The sequence below is a fragment of the Cebidichthys violaceus genome, unplaced genomic scaffold (assembly GCF_023349555.1).
Source record: "Cebidichthys violaceus isolate CVI_PGR_0920_01 unplaced genomic scaffold, fCebVio1.0.p SCAF_2, whole genome shotgun sequence".
NCBI classification, from domain to species: domain Eukaryota; kingdom Metazoa; phylum Chordata; class Actinopteri; order Perciformes; family Stichaeidae; genus Cebidichthys; species Cebidichthys violaceus.
In genome coordinates, this window is record NW_027176372.1 from 14,511,596 (window position 1) to 14,529,693 (window position 18,098).

General features: G+C 42.7%; 1 protein-coding gene across 2 annotated transcripts; it reads right to left on the bottom strand.

The window, feature by feature from the left end:
- Positions 1-5,257: 5,257 nt before the first annotated feature.
- Positions 5,258-16,995, bottom strand: LOC137875417 (C-terminal binding protein 1). Of its 2 annotated transcripts, XM_068714623.1 has the most exons (10): positions 15,868-16,995; positions 15,417-15,560; positions 11,288-11,442; positions 10,907-11,051; positions 10,583-10,789; positions 10,198-10,412; positions 9,308-9,438; positions 9,093-9,220; positions 8,228-8,345; positions 5,258-8,126 (listed from the first exon to the last, which is right to left on the bottom strand). In XM_068714623.1, the coding sequence occupies exons 1-10, from the start codon at positions 15,926-15,928 to the stop codon at positions 7,949-7,951; spliced, it is 1,482 nt and encodes a 493-aa protein (XP_068570724.1). In that variant the 5' UTR covers positions 15,929-16,995; the 3' UTR covers positions 5,258-7,948. The 2 variants fall into 2 exon arrangements, with proteins under 2 accessions (XP_068570724.1, XP_068570723.1); XM_068714622.1 differs by lacking the exons at positions 15,417-15,560; positions 15,868-16,995 and adding an exon at positions 14,086-14,666.
- Between the last annotated feature and the right edge of the window lie 1,103 nt (positions 16,996-18,098).

Consider the following 18,098-nt stretch of genomic DNA (forward strand, 5'->3'; position numbering starts at 1 on the left):
CTCAGCTTCACCGCCGCAAACCCTCTAGACCCCTCAGACAGACAGACACCAGGAAAGAGTAGCATTACGAACAGATGGATAATATTGACTGAGTATTGTGTTCCATTATTAGAAGGCTTTGTTTGAATACTCAATATTGATTGTCAATTACAGCATTCTATGGTCTGTTGTTTCTTTATAGCAGGCCGCTGCTGTGGAAGCAGTTCTGATCTGTGTACACAGCGAAAGGACTACTTTTTTAGAAGAAGCAATAAAAACATTTTTAAATCAATATCATCATTTTTTTATCACTATTTTGTGTCAAATTAATAATTTCTTTGGCTGTGTAATAAGCGGGATGTACTCTTCCTGGTCACCCTGTCGGGGTTTATTTCACAATCATGACCGGCTCGCTGTACCTTATCACATATTATGGAAGAAGGCGACGGGAAAATGAATGTGGATATTTTGATTATATTCCTGGTTATGGTTGATGTATTCAATGGTTTTATTATTGTCAACAAGACCAACAATTTGTTAGTCCATCTCTCACTAGCCTTGTGACGTCTGTTGCACTAAGCTCATTTTCAAATCTTAAAGGAGCTCCTTAGAACATTCAGAGCATATCTATGATTCAGAGATTGACTTGCACACAGCTCTTAACATGGAGGTGGCCGGATAGCAGCTAATGGCGCTAACAGCCTAAACAGTGCTGAATGGTGTTAACCGGGTAGGCATGCGCTTCTGCGACAACAATGTCACCATTATCAGTGGTAACCGCCGATGGAGTGCAATAAACCAAAACACAAGCTGAGGCTTAGTTTTGTAACTAAGTTAGTTTTGGTATTTGGTCCTAAAATTTGACCTGATGATAGCGCTAGATGAAGAGTTTGGATGACTGAACCAAAATGGCCACCATTCATGGCCACTAGCTTGACATTGGGGACTATTTTCAGCAGTGGATAGAGACACATTTGGTGAGTATATACAGCTCCAGGACACTATTCAGTATGTGGGATTGACTAAAAATATACTACAATGTAAGCATTCATTATAATAAAGGAACATGTCTCACAGTGCAATGGTGTGCTCACTGATGGGTTTTTAATAGTTGTTGGACAACAATGTAGTTCTGTAGTGGAATAAGCTATATTAGGCTTTGGCTACACGGTCAATACTCGTTAATAGGATCAATTCATTGGTGGTTTTGGACTTGGTTTTGGACTTTGTTAAAGTTTTTTGATTTCGGTTTTTTTAAAGGCTTTTCATGGGATTAGATGACAATAAGGAAATACAGAAGATAACCTGCCTTTTATTGTAATTCAGTAAATTATGAGTTCTGGTCAAATAAAAATGCACTGCAGTATCTCTTAAAAAGGAAACCAAAGCTGGGGCAGTCTGACGGTGACGTAACATCTGAATCATTCAGTGGCTGGAATAATATTGTATAATTCCAAAAACAACCAAATATTTAACTACCCTGCTTTGGAGTTGGTGGAACGATCTGTCTTAAGACTAATCCATCACACAGACATGTGTGCACAAGCATGCATATGTACCAACTTTCTCTTTCTCACACACACACACACACACACACACACACACACACACACACACACACACACACACACACACACACACACATTCTTAACTCTCTGCTCCTCTTTCTCCCCATCAAGGTTCAAAACAATTTTACTTTGTTGACGTTCTCATCTTTTGACCTCGGTTAAATTATCTTCCATGACCTTTGGCCCACTTTAAGTTGTTTTCTTCTTTTTTAATGACCCACTCACCCAAACCAATGCGAGTTGCCTAAGCAGGATGACCCATCTCACAGGGCAGTTTACTGATGTTTCTGAAACCAGTACTCCCATTTCACTGGTTTTTACCAGTGTGTTTTTACACAGACCTGATGTAATCTGAGGCTTTCAAGCCTCCCTCCTCCTTATCCTCCTCTTGAGCTAAACAAACAAATAAAGAAAATGTGGCTGCACAGCATGGGGGCTGACAGGGGTAGTAATGTATGACGCTGGGTGAGGTGGATGATGCTCCATGTCACTTTGTTGCACAATCTCAAGTAGGACTTGGAAAGCAAGGAGTGTGTTTGAAGTCTGAGTGATTCAGGTCTGTTAAAATACTGCTTTCACCCTGGGCCTCCTTCAACTACACGCACTTGCATACACGTTATGTAATATGCATACATATATATCACACACATATACATAACTATATATATATACACACACACACACACACACACACACACATATATATGTATATATATATACTGTTACAATACAATACTTCTCTTTTGGTCCAGCAGCACCATCATAAGGTCAGAGTTTTGTCCACTAAATATCCAACAAAACTACAGACATTCTCCTGCGGCCTCAGCTGTACTTTGCGCTTGTGCTATTTAGGAAATGTATACTAACATGCTAAACTAAAATGGTGAAGATGGTTATCATTAAACCTGCTAAACATCAGCATTTTAGCATGCTAACATTAGCATTTACCAGTAAGCATGGCTGTAGACTTCAGTCTTGTTGGGAGGACAATGTTGAACATATTTATGTGCTTTTTATACAATCCGCTACTGTATAAAAAGCACATAAATAACCTGACATTGTTCAGAGGAGATTATCTTACCCACAACATATATAGACTGTCCTTAACAAAGAATAATAATAACTTTATTTATATAGCACCTTTAAAAACAGAGTTTACAAAGTGCTTTGACAGACAAAGCAGAAAAGCAAGGCAATAATAACAGAAAGCACTAAGGTAAGAGTTAGAGCTCTAAAACCTGACTGAAACTTCTCAAAGACATTATTAAGACACATAAAAGCTAAATGCTGGGTTGAAACAACTTTCTCTAAAACTTTTGATAAAAACAGAAGTTTAGAAATGGGTCTAAAATTGCTAAGAACAGAGGGATCAAGATTAGGTTTCTTTAAAAGAGGTTGGACTACAGCATGTTTAAGAGTCGATGGAACAGTTCCTGTTGCTATGAGCTATTAATAATCAATAAAATACTTGGCCCAACTGTATTAACCTCTTTAAGAAATTAAGTTGGTATAAAATCAAGAATGGACGTGCATACGGGATATGATTTCAGTTAAAAAGGACAGCGAAACAGGTTTAAAATTGCCAAAATAACTAAGAATATCCCTCCCTTCAAGTAAAACATGACTCCATTCGTAAAAAAAAAGTTTAAAAACTGCTCACACATCTCTTGTGAGGCCTCAGTAGAGGGGGTGACCACCGAGTCGATTAACTTAAATAGAATTCTCGGATTCGAGAAGTAACCAGTTATTTACCTACTTTAAAGGGGAACATCGCCAAATTTTACATATCAAAGTCTGTTTACAGGTAAGGGGAAATAGCACTAGCATAACACGTCCAAATCTCTGACAGAACTGCAGGTGGTGGAGTTGCATTGTGGGTAATGTAGGTGTCTGCTTTTGCATCTCTGGTTCTGCTGCTTTGCTTACGATTGGTTTAACTGTCCGTCACGAGTCTGACAATGTTTCAGGAATGCAAGACACTGTCAAAGCAAAAAGCATATAATTATTAGTATGTATAATGAAAATTAAAACATCATGGAGTCAATAACCACAACCTAACCAGGGTGCCAGCCTTTAGCCAGCAGGCTCCTGAAGGTGCCTCCAGTGAGTGGACGTCAGCCTCGAGTACCACCATCACTCCATTTTAAGAGTAGGCTCCTGGTTATACACATGTGGTAGCAATTTTGGGGGTGGTAATCCCCCGCCCTCCTCTGCCCCGTGGGTCTACATAGAAGCCCCTTTTCCCCCCCATACGCCCCACCTAGTCTGCCCCCTTGTGAAGCTGTGGCCTTTCAGGCACTGCACAGCCCCTCGTTGCCATATAAAAGAGCTGACCAACTGGGGCAGTAAACAATTTTGTTTACGGCAAAATCTCGGAGTGTAATCAGTGGGACGACACACTGGCAGCTGGCATCAATTGTCACCATGTTATTGACCACTATAATCAAGCACAGATCCCTTTTCTAATGAAATAAACAAAAGGCAGAGTTATGGGTTCAGTACACAACAGGATTTTATGGACCATTGGAGAAATTCTGTTACTTTGAAAGGTAACCACAAGATGTTTAATTTTTTAAGATTTTATTAAAATACGGTGTGGAGTTTACCATCGGAAGTTACCATCACAAACATGATTGTTTCTAATAAAAAAAGTAAACAAAACAAAAATAAAGCTTAAGAGCCTAGTTACAGGAGAACCTTTTTTTTTTTTTTTTTTTTTTTGCAGTCTGGTGAAAGAAAAAAAAAAAAAAAATCAATTCACACAGAGTGAGTGGAAAAAAAATGTTCACATGTTGTAAAAATACATTTCCCAATTTTAACATTACACAGTCACTTCCAAACATTCATTCATTCATTCCTTGTTAGATGGTTAGATGTCAGTGCCAATAGAAAGCAAAACAGAAAACAATAAGTTCAGACCTGTGCACAAAGGGGGGAACGAGGAGAGAGCGGCTTCTAAAAACGCAGGAGGCTGTTCTACATTCTGGGGGCGGAAAACTTGGTACAAGGGACATGAGACAGAGGGCGACCGCTGGAGGATATGTGTGCATTTGAACCCTGAGAGAGAAAAAGTGACCGATTCTCATCGTAATTTTCTGCTTTTTATTTTTTTGACAGACCACACCAGTGTCCGCTATGCCCCCCCCCCCCCCCTCCCAGCCCCACTGGGGCTCTGGCAGCACTGTGAAAAGATGCTTTAAGAGCCCCAGAGCGGTAGTAGTGGGTGGGGGGCATTCTCACACCCAAGAGTGAAATATCAGCTGCGGCTTTGTGAGCATACACACTGTGCTTATGTTAGCCGGCGCACAAACACGGTGCCGGGCTGACTTGAACTATTCAAAAGTTTAAAAAAAAAGAAAAGAAATAAACATAACATCTTATCAATGCGCAGTAAGACATCACACTGAATGTTTGTGTTTGAGCCTAAAACGAGGCTTAAATGTGGATCATCAGTGACAAAAGAAATGCAACGTGCTGCAGATTTAGACCTGTCGGGGTGTGAGGAGCGTTCTGCGGAGCAGCCCTGATTGTGGCCCGTTCTTTTCGACTGGATGTGTCTCCTGACTTCACCTACTGTGGTCAACTGTATTAAGGCAGTGAGTGGTTCCATGGCGACTTTCTATAACAGCTATTTTTACAGGGACAGAATAAGTAAGGCCCAGAGGATATCAGCTGGAAAAGACAGTTGGGGATAAGACAAATAATAATAATAAAAAAAAAAAAAAAAAAAAAAAAAAAAAAAAAAAAAAAAAAAAAAAAATCACCAGTAGAGGGATCTCTTGTTTTTTCTCCGAAATGTTTCAGTACAACATGTAGAACACAGACAGCATATCCATAAAAATGAAATCCTACAATAAAACAGAATGCTTTTCATAACAGTGCACTGCTGAACTGAAAAATATATATATAATCATCATCATCATCATCAACAGCAAAATTTAAGATTACTATTATGCTCATATTCCGAACTATGGGGGTTATTTTTAAAAATATATACTCATCACATGACAGAGGAGCCTAGCATCTCAGGACACAGACATGCTCCGTGTCTCTCATAGACTCTGAGGGAAAACTGTACATCACTGGAAACTGACCACGACAAAAATGGCAACTCGTGTTGAAAACACTCTTGAGGGGGAAAAAAGGCAGAGGAGCGGAGGGAAACAGCAAGATGACACAAATTCTTTAAGCCAATAGTATTTCCCCTAAAAAATTACCTCACATGCACTATAGATAGAGCAGCCTGACAATGAAGGGGGAGAGTAAAACAAAACTGCATCTACTACTACTACTGTTCTAGTAAAAAAAAACAAAAAAAACCTAGCAGACCACGACGACCGTCATTTGTTTTTTTTCCTTCTTTTTCAATAGCCAGTAAGATGGAGGTCAAAAACATCGACTATAGTCTGAAGTCTAAGAACGGGAAAGCCTTGTGCTGAAATTTCCACAATGAAGAAATCAAAGAGATACGCATTGGTTTCAAAGCCTGAGTATTCAGTGACCTATAGCGAACCGAAAAGGATTTTTGTCAATTCATTTCATGGGGCAATGCTTTTTTTATTGTATCATTACTGCTACAATTTCACAACCCTTCTGGTAAAGAATAGTAAAGAAGTATCTAGAAAATCTGTACATAAAAATAAAAGGGTATGCACGGTACATTCAATATCTGTTACTGAGGTACTAGAAAGGTGTTCCCTTGACACCAGGGCAACAGCGTTAAAGAGTTACTCCTAGGGACTATTCCTTTGGAAAGACAATAGCTTGTTAACATAACAGGGTGAGAGAACACACACACACACACACACACACACACACACACACACACACACACACACACACACACACACACACACACACACACACACACACACACACACACACACACACACACACACACACTTAACAAAGCCAGCATGCAAGAACACTGTCCCCTTGCTCCTACAGGGAAACTAAACTCTACTGTCCCCTCACGCTTAAAGGAATCGGTGGATGCATACTGGTTGATGAGCAGGTGTGTAGGGCGGGCCATGACAGTGTGAGAGGAGTGGAGGGTGGGTGGATGCAGGGTGGTGGTGGTGGGATGCAGTGAGATCTTAGAAAAACAATAAGGCGGTAGTCGATCCCTGGTCACCCATCCTGTGTTGTGAATGTTGGCAGTGTGAGATCCCGTTCTTCATCACTACAGCTAACCCGCTAACTCTCAGCAACACAACTCAGCGCGGTCGGACAGCGCCCTCTGCTTGCGAGGCCTCTGGCATGCTCTTGTTTCTCCAGCCAGAAAAAGGCTTCTGCGTTTGATTCTTTGTGGGCAGAATCATGTGAAGACCCCCCCCCCCCCCACACACACACACACACACACACACACACACACACACACACACAAGATGAAAGTCATGCCCAGGCGCTCTCTGATATGACGCCATCATCTCGTGACAAAGCGATCCGTAAGGGGCGGAGCATGTAAATGCAGGGCTGACGGTCCTAAAACGTAGACGGTCACAGCGGTAAAAAGGTCACGAAGGATGTTTGGGTATCACTATCGGTAGTATGAGCTGAGCAGATACAAAAAAAACTTTACAGTCTGATAGAGCTCCACACTGACTGCATTACAGATCCCTCTGCTGAGTCAGCGGACGACAGTGCCAAGGGGAGCTAAGGGCCAAACAGGGCTGAGGGGCCGCTCGACGCCTGGTGGGGAGGACAGGATGTTCGGTTCGTGATTCTGTCTGCTTTACTTTAGTACACATGTTCCCCCATCACAAGAAAGGTGGAGGGGGGGAGAAAAGAAAAAAAAGAAAAGAAGAAGAGAGCAGTAACATGAGCCATTAATGTACAAAGGGGGGCTTCAACCTCTCTGCCTCAGTGCCTCGACTAGTCGGTCAGAGGAGGACTGCAGGAGGCAGCAGACTGTAAAGCCTCATGTCAGAAATGCTATATATTTTTTTTTTTTTTTGTTTTACAAACAAACAAACATTAACACCTAGAACCACAACAGGGCAACTTTCCATTAAAACAACAGCCAACTAAGGATATAAACCAATCCAATCATTGAATCCTTGAGAACACAGTTATTGCTGACATTGTGGGGGAGTGAAAGGGGGGGATGGCAGGTGGGTGGGTGGGTGAGATGATGACGAGGATGGAGGGATGTGTGTGTGTGTGTGTGTGTGTGTGTGTGTGTGTGTGTGTGTGTGTGTGTTCTGAGGGTGTGGGTGGGATGGGGCTAGCTGTGGATAGGTCACTCCTGGGCTGGTTATGTGATCTGAGGAACAAGACTGTGTAGATCCACATCAGGTCAAACTGGCGTTGCCGATGCACTGGAGGGGCGGGCTGTGTCTGATGCTGGGGGAGGGGGGGTTTCCAGAGGCGACGGAATGTGCTGGTGGCAGCAGGGGGGGCTATTGGTCAGAGGGGATGTCTCTGTCGGCTTCGGCCTTATTAGGGGAAGGGGCGTGAGGGGGGTGGGAGACGGGGGTGATGCCGTGTGGCAGGGTTCCTGAAACGAGGCTTTCAACCCCTGCAACAGCTCCCGGGAGACCCCCTGCTGCTGCAACGTTGATCAGACCTGGAGGGAATCTGAAACACAGATGAAGAAACATAAATCACGATAGCTGCTCGTTGTAAAAATGTGTAACCCCCCCCCGTCCATTCTCACCTTCCACACCCACTCCTCTCACCTGTAAGTGGCTCCATTAAGTTCTGGGTGAACAGTGGCGGCCTCCATGCTGGGCCACTGAGAGGCTGCCATCAGATACTCCTTATTAACGCAGTTCTTCAGACTGTCGGGGATTCGCCCTTGAGTTGGGGAAACAGACCGTTACTCAGAGAGGTTTTCTCCTCTTTCTTTGTCTGTTTCAGGGCTTTACCCAAATCTGAATTCCCAAGCCGATTCTGTTTCGCCGGTTTAGGCTGAATATTCAACTTTCCATATATTGTACCAAATAGTTTGAACATTCATAATGTTGACTTTCAAATTCTAAATCAATCTCGGATAACTGTGCAGCTTTTATTGTCTATCTATTCTGTTTAAACCCAGTATTTCTGCAGCTGCAGATAAAGATTAAGCCACAGATTAACTGTTTCTCATATATGTATGCATCAATCCATATTTGTTGGCATCTAGACTTTCAAAAACAACATTTTGAATGCGGTCAAATAACTGTTTGCTCTCCCGCTTGCTGCCCATAAAAGAAAGTTGATTCAATAAGAACATCTACAAATAGTATAGTACTAATGACGTTAGTGTAGCCTAATCGTTATCGTAAAAGAAAGAAAACTGAAACTGCGCAGCTTTGGAAGGCCAACGTGAATGAAGCTTTGATAAAATACTCATTTAATGCAATCAAGGCAGGTAACGGGTCATCCATCATTCTATAAAAACAACTTTATAAATGTTTTCCTTTCTGTAAATCACCCATAATATTGTACACCCTTCACAGAATGAAAACATTACCGTTGGATTTGTGTAGTTCCTGTCTGCTGTATCTATATCGATGTATTTAGGTGAAACAACAGGCTTGATCCTGTTCAGTGAGAACTTACCGGTGATGGCGCGGCGGACCTCCCTGGCTGCCTCCTCGCGAGCCTCCACGGAGGCCTGCTCACTGTACCAGGATGTGTGCGGGGTACAGATTAAATTGGGGGCGTCCTTCAGGGGGCCTGTTGAAAAACTGTGAAGAAAGGGAAAGGTTGTTACAGAGACGAGTGATGAGGTTGTGTATCGGACGCAGCCGTTGGGTGTCGAGCATCATTGTCACCTGAAAGGTTCCGTCTCATGGACGTCCAGGGCAGCCCCTCGTATCCGGCCCTCTTTCAGGGCCTGAGCCAGTGCTTTCTCGTCAACCAGACCGCCTCTTGACGTGTTCACCAGGAAAGCTCCCTGACGCATCTGTATCACAGAATCAATAAGAGTACGCTTAGACTATGGGGAGCAGGCTGGACAAGGCTGGAATTTGAAAACTGCAGCAACATACAACAGCACAGACTGAAATACTTTGTATTCTAAAATATGGAAGCAACGATTGATTAAGGCCAAACATCCGTGTTCTAGACTTTGTAGACAACTGAGCTCCAACATAGTCAGCCATGTGTTTGAGTCAGGATTTTAAGCAGCATATAAAAACAGAATATGCCAATCCTTGCTCGTAATGTCTGCGCTTGCTCCTTTTATTAGCAGAATATCCACCAATTGGTCTGGATGAAAATAAATAGATGGTTCAGGGTTCTGAATATTAGACTTGATAGGCCGCAGAACAAATATCTTTATCTGTTTCACTGTTAATCAAAAGGGCAGGATTATATTAGGATACGGTCATTCTGATAAAGCAGCTATTTACTTAGCTGATGCAGGCACATCATTTATATCTCCTCTATAAATTCTACAGCTAATTCTCACATATAGTAAGACAAAAAATATGACAAGACAGAGTGCAAAAATGTCCTAAAAAGTAAAACAAATAAAAACCAAAACATATTTCATAAACAATTTCTTTTTAAATCTCAAAAACATTGACGTACATTTTTTCAGTTATTTACAGTATTTCCATCTAGCTTACAAGTCATTGATTAGACGCTGCCTTTTGTAAATACAACATTGGAACATGAGACAAAAAGTGTGTTTGGGCATATTCAGAGTGCATTCACACACCTGTTTGATGGTGAAGTCGTTAATGAGGTGGTGGTTGTGCTCGTTGAGGCTGCAGTGCAGGGATACGCAGTCAGAGTGGATGAGCAGGTCCTGCAGAGTGGCCATGCGCTGCAGGCCCAGTGAGCGCTCCACGCCATCAGGCAGGTACGGGTCATAGAAGATCACGCCGAATCCAAAGGCCTTAGCCCGCAGAGCCACTGCTTGGCCAACACGTCCTGCAAGACGAAGAGAAATGGGAAGGTTATTAACAGCTGCTGTGGTGCTTTTGTTGTAAATAAGTAAAAATCAGCCTTTTATTTTTGAAACATAAATTCAAAACAGGTCTTCCTCTGATTTGAGTGCTCCCTAGTAAATCTAGACACCCACGTCCACACTCTCCACTCACCTAGACCGATGATGCCCAGCGTCTCCCCCCGGATACGAGCAGCACCTCCAGCTACCTCCCTGATCTGCTCCACACTGGAGGCCCGGGTTCCCTCCCGGAGGGCCTGGTGCATCCAGGTGACTCGCCTGTACAGGTTGAGGATCAGACATAGCGAAGTGTCGGCCGTCTCCTCCACAGACGATGCTGGCACGTTACAGACTGCAATGCCTGGATGACCAGTTGAAAGTGGGAAAGAAACATTAGTCCCTCTGTGTGTTAGTCTATGCATAAGCTCATAGTTGAGTCTGTGTCTCGGAAAATATGTTGAAAGTTCAACCCGCTAACCTAGCTCGGCAGCTGCTTTGATGTCGACGTTGTCGAAGCCCGAGCCAATCCTGACAATGACACGAAGGCCTTTAAACTTTTCCAAGTCATCTCTGGACAGAGTGATGGTGTGGTAGAGCAGGGCAGCAACGGCCTCATTTAGCACCTACAGAAGACAAACGCATCAGAAATCATTCTAAATCACATTAAACTCTACTTAAAACTTCAATATTACACCACTTCAACAACTCTAAACTGTGTGGTGGAGACAGTTCTGCTTGATAGAATAGAAAAAGGCAGCAGGGTAGATCTTAATTACTTTCATACTACATCAGGATTAAAGTGTTCTGGCCTCATGGATTAGGATAGTAGTATGGAAATGTGTGTGTGTGTCTGTTCTACCTTCTCATGAATCTCTTGTGTGGACTGGGCATCGCAGAAGGCCACTGTGGCCACATCTTTGAGGATGGGCATTTCCACAGTGCAGTCGCGCCCGTCCAGCAGGGCAACCAGGGGCCGCGGGTGCATTGGCCCGTTCAGGATGGGGGGTCGGATACCTGAGTCCAGCAGGAAGAAAGTAATGTTAGTTGTTGCATATTAGCAAAAGGTTTAATATTCAATAACCATGGCAAATCTGGAACAAAAATGCCTACAAAAAATAAACGGTTACCTAAGTAATACCAAAAGGCCAATGAACACGTTATCATCTAAAACTTACTGCTGAGGATACAACGGAAAAAAAAGGGAGCGAATATAACTTAAGAGTGCTCAGATCCCGTTTCTGTATCGCCGATACACAAAATTATAATTCAACAATCAACCAAACATCTCCTTCAATCAACTGTATATATTTCTCCACAAAAACTACATTCACAAGATTACATTTGAACACATCATTATAACGTCATAATTTTCCTTATTCCATGATAACTTCCATATGTTAGCTGTTAGCTTCGGTGCTAACTAGCCCTGTTGCTGATTTCAACATTGATCTGATGTTCACAATGCAGCGTTATCAGGGACGGGCGACTAGAAAGCATTAATGCCGATCTCCCGATCGCATGTGTTTAGCTGAATATGAGCAGATAACGATCAACAGTAAAACTTTATTTTACAATATGTAATATCGTAATTAATCCGTGGTTGACATGCGTGCCGCACTGTGTGGGGGATCCGTACTGTTACACTACTGCTTACTGCAGTGACAACTTGCTGATGCCCCTTGACGTACACAGCTACCAACCACTTGCGTTTCAGAACCAGCGAGGTTGAGCTAGAGATTAATGACTCAACAGTCTGCATTTCCCATGTCTGGACTTCCTAAGATGATGCAAGGCATCGTACACTCAAACTAAATCCCCCTGCACACATGGCTAAAGTTAACAGGAGTAACTGCCACACTCCTTAGACGATAACTCAAGACTTTTATGACTCTCTTTCCCAACATCACCAACACCCTCAGGGGCACTACGAGGATGATGTGTGAGAGTGTGTGAGTTTTCCATGGTTAGAAACGTGATGAGTTACTAAATCTGTGACGGGGCATGGAGAGTGTCCAGCATCCGGGCCTATTAGGCGTTGAACTCCAGCTTTGTTTCGTGATGCTTGGAACCAGCATACACCATCCGGCTTCCATCGATCCGTCTCTGTTCTACTTAAGATTCTTTAGACCCCTCATAAGGGTGAAGTTACATTTTGGTTAATGACGCAGAAGTCTGGGAACCTGACCTGCCACTGTATTAGAAGTGCACAGGCAGGGGGGGGGGGGGGCTGGGACGAGAAGGGGAGAGGTGATGAGTGCGGCGGCTGGGGGGGGGGGAGGGGTAGAGAAAACTGCGGGGTCTCGGAGAGGAGGAGGTGGTGGGGGTTCATGAGGGGGTCTGAGTCATGACCTAAATTCTCCTGTCTGCAAGAGTCCCTCTTTTTCTGGTTCTCCCCTTTCTTCAGACACAGACACACACCTCACTGGCAAACATCTGCAAGTTTGGCCCATGTGCACCATGACCACCATTATGCCAACAAAGGAAATGTTATATGTCAAACACAAATCAATGCCATAAATAAATGCCCCATCTCTGCCAATGCATCGGTATTAAATGGAGGGGAAATTGATACAGTTGCATCTGCAAATGCTTTCTACACCTCTCTCTCTCTCTCTCTCTCTCTCTCTCTCTCTCTCTCTCTCTCTCTCTCTCTCTCTCTCTCTCTCTCTCTCTCTCTCTCTCTCTCTCTCTCTCTCTCCAGTTCTTGGCTGGACTGGCCCCACACATGCACCAGTACACACTATCTTGCCCCTGCTGTGTGACAGGTGTGTGTGTGTGTGTCCCAGTGTGGGGGAGTGTGTCTAGCGGGAACATTTACTTGGATAGGGGGCAGGAGGTAATGGTGAGACTGCAGACGAGGTAAGGGAGCCGGTAGCCGAGGGTGGAAAACAAATATTTGTGAACACTTCCTCTGACGTCTGAGCATTTCCCAATGCATTGCATGAAAAGCACACCACAGAAAAACATACAGCCTGGTACGGTTATAAATACGTACAACAATGTACTTCTCTACTGCACTCCGTTTAGCAGTGTGATTCATAATTATTGCAGATGGCTCAAGAATGCTAACAGGCCTACTGCTACACGCTGAACGCACAAAGAGATGCTTACTATGTAAAAGAATCCAAAAGGGGTTCATCACAAAGACCCCTCTGAAAAAGTAGTTGTGGAAATATACAAGTAGGCCTACACAAAGAGTAATTTGAGTATAGGACACTGGCATACCCGAGGCCTACTAAGCGCAAGCATGGCCGCACACACAATACAATTCATTCAGTGATTCATTCATTCTCCCTCCCTCTCCCTTTCTTTCCCCTCAATCCCTCCTCCTCTTCTCTCTCCCTCTGGCCGCAGTTGGAGGAGTAAGAGGTGAGGGGGGGAGGGGCAGCAAACGATGATAATGCAGCAAGCAGCGGTACTCCACCCAGACGCAGCTATACACACACACACACACACACACACACACACACACACACACACTCGGGTATTCAGTTCCTTCTTGACGGCTGCGACAAAACCAATACGTGCTGAACATAAAAGGGAAACTGCACACACACATAGCTGCTCCACACCCGAACCTTCGATCTCTACCCCCACACGTCACAAATTTCAAAAAACACATGCCAAAATAGAAAACACATGAGCACCAGGCCTAACCTTGCATTATGAAGTCTGTGAGCCTGTCTTCCTCTCTCTCTCTCTCCCCTTGCTCTCCCTCTATCGCTCTTTTTTTTCTCCCTCTCTCTCTGTCAGCCTGCTCTTGGCTGGCTGGATCCCAGCTGTCATCCACGCCCAGCCCCTCCCCCACGGACAGCCTCCAATCACCAGTCGGCTTCATTGAGGGCCAGCCAACCAGCACTAACCTCATTAGCATAGCCGGGGCTGAGGCCGAGGGCAGTTTGGGCTGTTGTCGTTTTTTAAAGAGACAGCTGGACCGTTTCCCTGTAGTTGCGGCCACGACCCTTCACCTTGTCCTCTCCCTCTCACCCGTCTCCAGAGACTCACCCAGACTGTTCCCTCCATTTTAGCACACCATTATGTCTGATCTCCACCATCTACAGCAGCTCACAATACTGTCTCTTCTGGAAATCTGCACTGTACAACCCATGACTGTGTAGCAACACAAAGTTTACTTCTTTTCTGTCATCTTCAATGTGAAATACAGTGCATCGCCTCCATCTGTACATTCCTTGTGTACCAATTTAATACAATAAATTGACAAACAGTGACGTGCTTCAGCATCAAATGTACGGAGCTCCGTGAATGGACATGGGTGAAAAAAGGCGCAATACTTTTGTGTTCTGGAAAAAAGTACTTCCAGTCAACCCGAAGAAGAAGAAGAAGAAGAAGAAGAAGAAGAAGAAGAGAGCGAAACGGTGAAATAGTCTCTTAGCTGCGAGTGCGGGGCAGAGGACAGAGTCAAACTGACCCGGAAGCACATTGACATAATTATTATTATTTCATCTAAATTAAAAACATACACCCCCCCCCCATCAGTCCCTTCCATTGCTCCTTAATCAGGGTCAGCATTTCAACCAGTCAGTTCACAATACTACAAACCAATAGCCTTTGACCCCCGCAAAACAAAAGAAAGAATTACATTAATATTCAAAAGAGCGGTAGGATAATATTAAAAGGAACCATTATAAAGCAGAATTCAACAAACATAATCTGTAACGGTCAGGATCATTCAAAAAATGAAAAAAAAAAAAAACAGTTCAACATTTTGAACTTTTTTTAAATAGGAAAAATCTGCCCTCACTATGATCTGCCTACATATTTAAAACAGCTGCAGGTAAAATGTTTTTACCACTTTACATATTTACATCTTTATTATTCATTAATATAAGGCTCAACTGTCCGACTATATGGGTATGATGCCCTTCATAGTATAACTTTTTTATTGAAATTCTTTATATTGAAAGAACAAAATATACTTAAGACATGCAAGTTCTTACTTTGACTTTGTTTACGAGTATAAATCTCACCCTCACAAATGCGGTCAAGTCTCTGCCGCTTGACTTGTTTGTGTTTGTCCATCAGAGCCATAGACCGCGCCGTCTGAACCTGGGACAGAGTAGAGCAGATCCAAGTCCTATGGAGGCCTTTTAATGTCGTCCACTTAGCTTCACCTGCACACAAATAATAAAAAGACAGATGGTAAAGAACATTCTAATTCTAATTCACTTGATTCCATTTCCACATAATCAAAACTTCTAAATAAAAAGGCACAACTGCACAAATACAATGATTGTTTGATAAAAACTAGCAGTGACTACATTTTCCTGGTATGAAAAAAGTATATTCATGTGTAACTATTAAAACATGGACATGATACCTATAAACTTGAAGAATCCACACTTCATCAAATTGAAAACAATGAATTGATTATAGTGGATTATTTGTACAGTGACAGACTGTAGACAAACAGTCACTCACCTGGAGAACAGTGCCGGTCAGATTGACAACTTCGTTTACACTGTAAACAATGAAAAGACATTAATTTTACATTATGACAATGTTGTCCCACTACAGGTGTCTTGTTTAGAGCTAAAACAACAACAACTCCACGTTGCAGGATTAAAACAGAGAAGTCAATAAAATGTAACCAGTATTATACGTTTTGTTAAAGGTAAAATGTACTCGTAACTAATACAGGACCGGCTCGTAAGAGCTAATACTCAATGAATTAACTTTTAATGTACCATGTTTCTACATCTAACCTGTTACTGTCGGTCATGGACTACAACTTTGTGGTCAACTTTATTTTTCGCTTTAATAATACCGCCACTCTCTCACACAATGCCCAGTTACACAACACGTTACCGGTCAAAATAAAACGCTGTTACGAGTGGTGAATGTAACGATAACTTAACGTTAGTAGTGAACATGTAGCCTTGAGTGAGCCTCTCGTTAGCAGCAAAGTTACCGTTAACTAGCTAATGGTGCTAGCTAACCCGTTACTGGTACTGAATGGCGAATAATATGTATAAGTTCCTTCAAATACAAAAGTTACTCGGCTCTTACTATGTGGCTAGTCCATCACAATTAACATGTTCGTTCTTAAGTATCAACTTGAATTAACTCTGAATCGCTAATGCTAACTAAATACATAGCACGAGCGCTAGCTAGCCGATGTTGGCTAGCTAGCGTTAACCCAAACACAAACATTCGAGGACTTTAAGTAGCTTCATTTAATGAAAACTACAATTCCATGCTGACTCCGGAAGACCCGCAGCATTTTTGTGTTATTTAGCTGCCACAAACTTGTTACGTGTGCCAATAAATAAAAACCCATAGCTACATTTATCAGGCGTTTGCAGCATTGCTAACGTTAGCTAGCCTGCGCCGTTACTAGCGTGCCGCTGAGTGTGAGGTGCAAACGGCGGGGGGAGCCCGTTCAGTCCGATTTGTTATCAGCGAGTGTGGCGCTACAATGTGAAATATCTGACCCACAAGCTACACAGTTCATTAACTCTACAGGGAAATGTGACTCGTCCACATGACTGAATTCAAGGAAAACTACTTTGAAAACCCGGTGACCGAATCTTGCAAAAAAAATGTCAGTTATTTACCCCGGATAAACTCTTTCAAGAGTGCTGAGGCAGTGTGCGTGCGTCGGTGGCGTTCCCTCTCTCCCGATCGCCATGAAATTAGACAAAAGAGGAAGTGGCCTGTTGGTGGGGGGGTCAGACAGGCTGTGAAAAAAGCACCGGTGGACTGCAAGGAGCGCCCTCACTGTCCACGGCGGATCTCAATCTCAATCTCACACATGCAAAACTTTTTAGTGCAACGTGCCTCCTTATAAAATTATGAAACTTAAAAAAAACATTTTTGGTATACTTTAACTTCATCTGCCGATTAATGTTTTCCGAGATCTATCCATGTATCCGCCTCGAAAAGAGACGTTATTGTTACTACGTTGAAGAAAGTTATATTTAGGTTTTTGTGAAAACTTTGTTGTCCCGTAAACAGAACATTTAGTTCGTAAAGTCAGAATGAACTTAATGTATTTCTATGCAGAGGATTATACTAAAATCAGCCACTAGGTGTCACAATAATGTTCTGGCCCCTGATGTGTTCTGTCATTCAACTGGAGGCAGGATACATTAGTGAATGGAAGACAATACACTTTTTGAAAAAAAACAAAAACTCTATTAAATTTTATTTGTACATAAATTGTGCAACAGTAGTATTTCCAGCTGAAAATACATTAAAAATCATTTCTAAAAGGCCACCAAAACATCTGCATCAGCACCACCCTTTGTCATACACTCGGCTCAATGTGTGTACTCACTCCAACCACTGAAGTACATTACATTGTGCCCTATAAAGTCCAGCTGCAGCATCGACTCCGCTATTCAATTGACTGTTATAGTGCATGTGCCACCTGTTCAAAAATGTCTGAATCAGCGCAAATGGAGATTGCAAAAAAAAAACATCTGGTTGTGAAAAGAAGACCAGAGGACCAATAACTCTGTTTTAAGCTTAAGGCATGGTCAGCTTATATTATCAGCAATATTATTCTTCAAGAGGTCTGTGTATGTTCAAGCAATTGAGAAAATACAAATGAACAAAAAGAGCTGTGTTTTCACTATAACAAACAGTTTCCCTTTGATGTCATTACTCACGAGAGAGAAAAAAAAAAAAAAAAAAAAAAAAAAAAATCT

Excerpts from the sequence above, each read along its gene's own strand:
- LOC137875417 (XM_068714622.1), bottom strand. The coding sequence starts at position 14,302 with ATGCTAATGAGGTTAGTGCTGGTTGGCTGGCCCTCAATGAAGCCGACT. Across the intron at positions 11,052-11,287 it reads CACAAGAGATTCATGAGAAG|GTGCTAAATGAGGCCGTTGC; the intron begins GTAGAACAGACA and ends TGTCTTCTGTAG. Across the intron at positions 8,346-9,092 it reads GGTCCGCCGCGCCATCACCG|GGCGAATCCCCGACAGTCTG; the intron begins GTAAGTTCTCAC and ends CCCCAACTCAAG.